Source organism: Monoraphidium neglectum, assembly GCF_000611645.1.
Source record: "Monoraphidium neglectum strain SAG 48.87 unplaced genomic scaffold scaffold04970, whole genome shotgun sequence".
Classification (NCBI taxonomy): domain Eukaryota; kingdom Viridiplantae; phylum Chlorophyta; class Chlorophyceae; order Sphaeropleales; family Selenastraceae; genus Monoraphidium; species Monoraphidium neglectum.
The window spans coordinates 1,494-3,334 of record NW_014008660.1 but is presented as its reverse complement, the minus strand read 5'-3'; the positions used below and the strand labels follow the sequence as shown (position 1 = coordinate 3,334).

Sequence of the window (1,841 nt, the reverse complement as noted above, 5' to 3'; positions counted from 1 at the left end):
GGGCCGCGCCGGGCGCCGCCGTCCTCTTCGTCGTCGCTGCCGCCCTCGCTGCTGCTGCCCGCGTCGGGTCCGTGCTCAAGAGCCTGGGTGCGCCGGGTTTGGTGCGCCAGCGGCGGGCAGCGGATGAGCCCGCGGCTGCAAACATCCCCGGGTGTACGCCGCGCCGGCCACCGGGCCACAAGCACAGGGGCACGGCCGTGGCCGGCCCGCCTGCGGCGCTGCGCTCGAGAGGGCTCGCGCGGCGGCAAGGCCCACTCGTCCCCCCCCCCAAAAAAAAACCACGATCAGACGCCGGCCCACACCTGCTGCGCCAAGACACTCCTCAGGTACATCGGCTTCTCCTTGCCGCCGCGCCCCTCCCCGTCCCCGCCGTCCCCGTCCTCGTCAGCGCCGTCCTCGTCGTCAGCAAAAAAGTGGACCTCGGGTTTGAACACCTCGGGGTCGTGGCGCCTAATCTTAATGAGGGTGGAGAGAACCTGTGGAAGCGAAGAAGCGGGGGCGTTGCAGGGGGGGCGTTGTAGAGGGCGCCGCCGCGCCGCGCCGCGGAGGGAGCGTGTGGCCGCTCGGCAGCCGCCGCAAGGGGCGCCGCGGCGCAGCCGACGCGGGCCGCTGGCGCGTGCAGGTCCCGAGAAGCACCCCGTCGCACCGCCCGGACGGCCGCCGCGCCTGCAGCGGCCGGCCACCCCGTGTGCTCGCCTTTTCGGTGTCGTCCGGCGGCTCCTCCTCGTCGTCATCCTCCGATGCGCTGTCGTCCTCGTCGCTGCCGTCATTGCCGCCGCCGCCGCCGCCGCCGTTCTGCTGCTGCTGCTGCTTCTGGCCGCCGGGCTGCTGCTTTCCGGCCTGCGGGGCGGTTTGGTGGCGGCGGCCCGGGGATCGATCTGTTCCCTTGTTTCTGTGTCCCGGTCCGACCCCATTGCGTGTATGATGCCTCATAAGATGGGACCAAAGCGGCCGAACCTGCATTCGGAGGCGGAACTCCCTGGTGCAGCGTCCCTGTCCTTTCTGGCAATTGCCATCGCAGCCGCACCTGCTTTGCAAATTTGTCCGCAAGCTTCGCTGCCATGTGCGGGTGCTTCTCTTGCAGGCGGTGCAGCTCCTCGCGCCGCTTGTTGTGCTGCGCTCGCAGCAGGGGCGGGGGTGCAGGACTGTCATGGACACAGGTGGCGGCGGCTCGGCGCACCAGCGGCGGCAGCGGCGGCGCAGCAGCGCGCCCGCAAGCGGGGCGACTGTCCGCTTTGCCAGTGGCGCACCTCAAAGCGCTTGGCGAAGTCCTCGTTGACCTTGATGGTAAAGTCCTGAGGCTCCTCCTCATCGTCTAGCAGGAGCTTTTGCTTCGGCATCGTGCTACGCGTTGATCAGCGCCACAAAAGGCGAAAACGCATCAAATTTTTGTATCGTCGGCATGTCACATCAGAATCAACACCTCAAAAAGATCGCCTGTCACCCAGGTGTGTCCAGCCACTTGATCAATGTGGGCTGGCATGGGCTCTTGAGGAGCGTTGTGCAATTGTAATTGCACAGTGCTCATAGTACTACAGACCCACATCCGCAACGTCGCTTGCGATAGCCTGGGGCATCACAAGCCGCTTCGCTGTGCAAGGCAATGGCCTGCCGGAGCACTGCCCCTTTTCCAAACGGCCATGTCCAAGCTGCACGCTTGAAATTACAGACGCCAACACACATATTAGTGCTGGTACAACCGCACTGGAAACGCTCCGGGGTCGCATTTCCTGCTTGACCACCATGTTGACCCGCCCTCATCACCCGCCGCTCGTTGCCTCGTTCATTGGCCATTGCTGCCACGTCTGGTGGCAGCTGGGTTGCCATCGCGTAGAGGGGAA

The 1,841-nt window shown here is 66.1% G+C and overlaps 1 protein-coding gene across 1 annotated transcript; it reads right to left on the bottom strand.

The window, feature by feature from the left end:
- Window positions 1-284: 284 nt before the first annotated feature.
- MNEG_15033 (hypothetical protein) lies at window positions 285-1,340 on the bottom strand (the record flags this gene model as incomplete). The annotated part of the gene is made up of 4 exons (XM_014036496.1): window positions 285-476; window positions 637-840; window positions 1,028-1,114; window positions 1,251-1,340. 4 exons carry the CDS (start codon window positions 1,338-1,340, stop codon window positions 285-287), a joined length of 573 nt encoding a protein of 190 aa, XP_013891950.1.
- Between the last annotated feature and the right edge of the window lie 501 nt (window positions 1,341-1,841).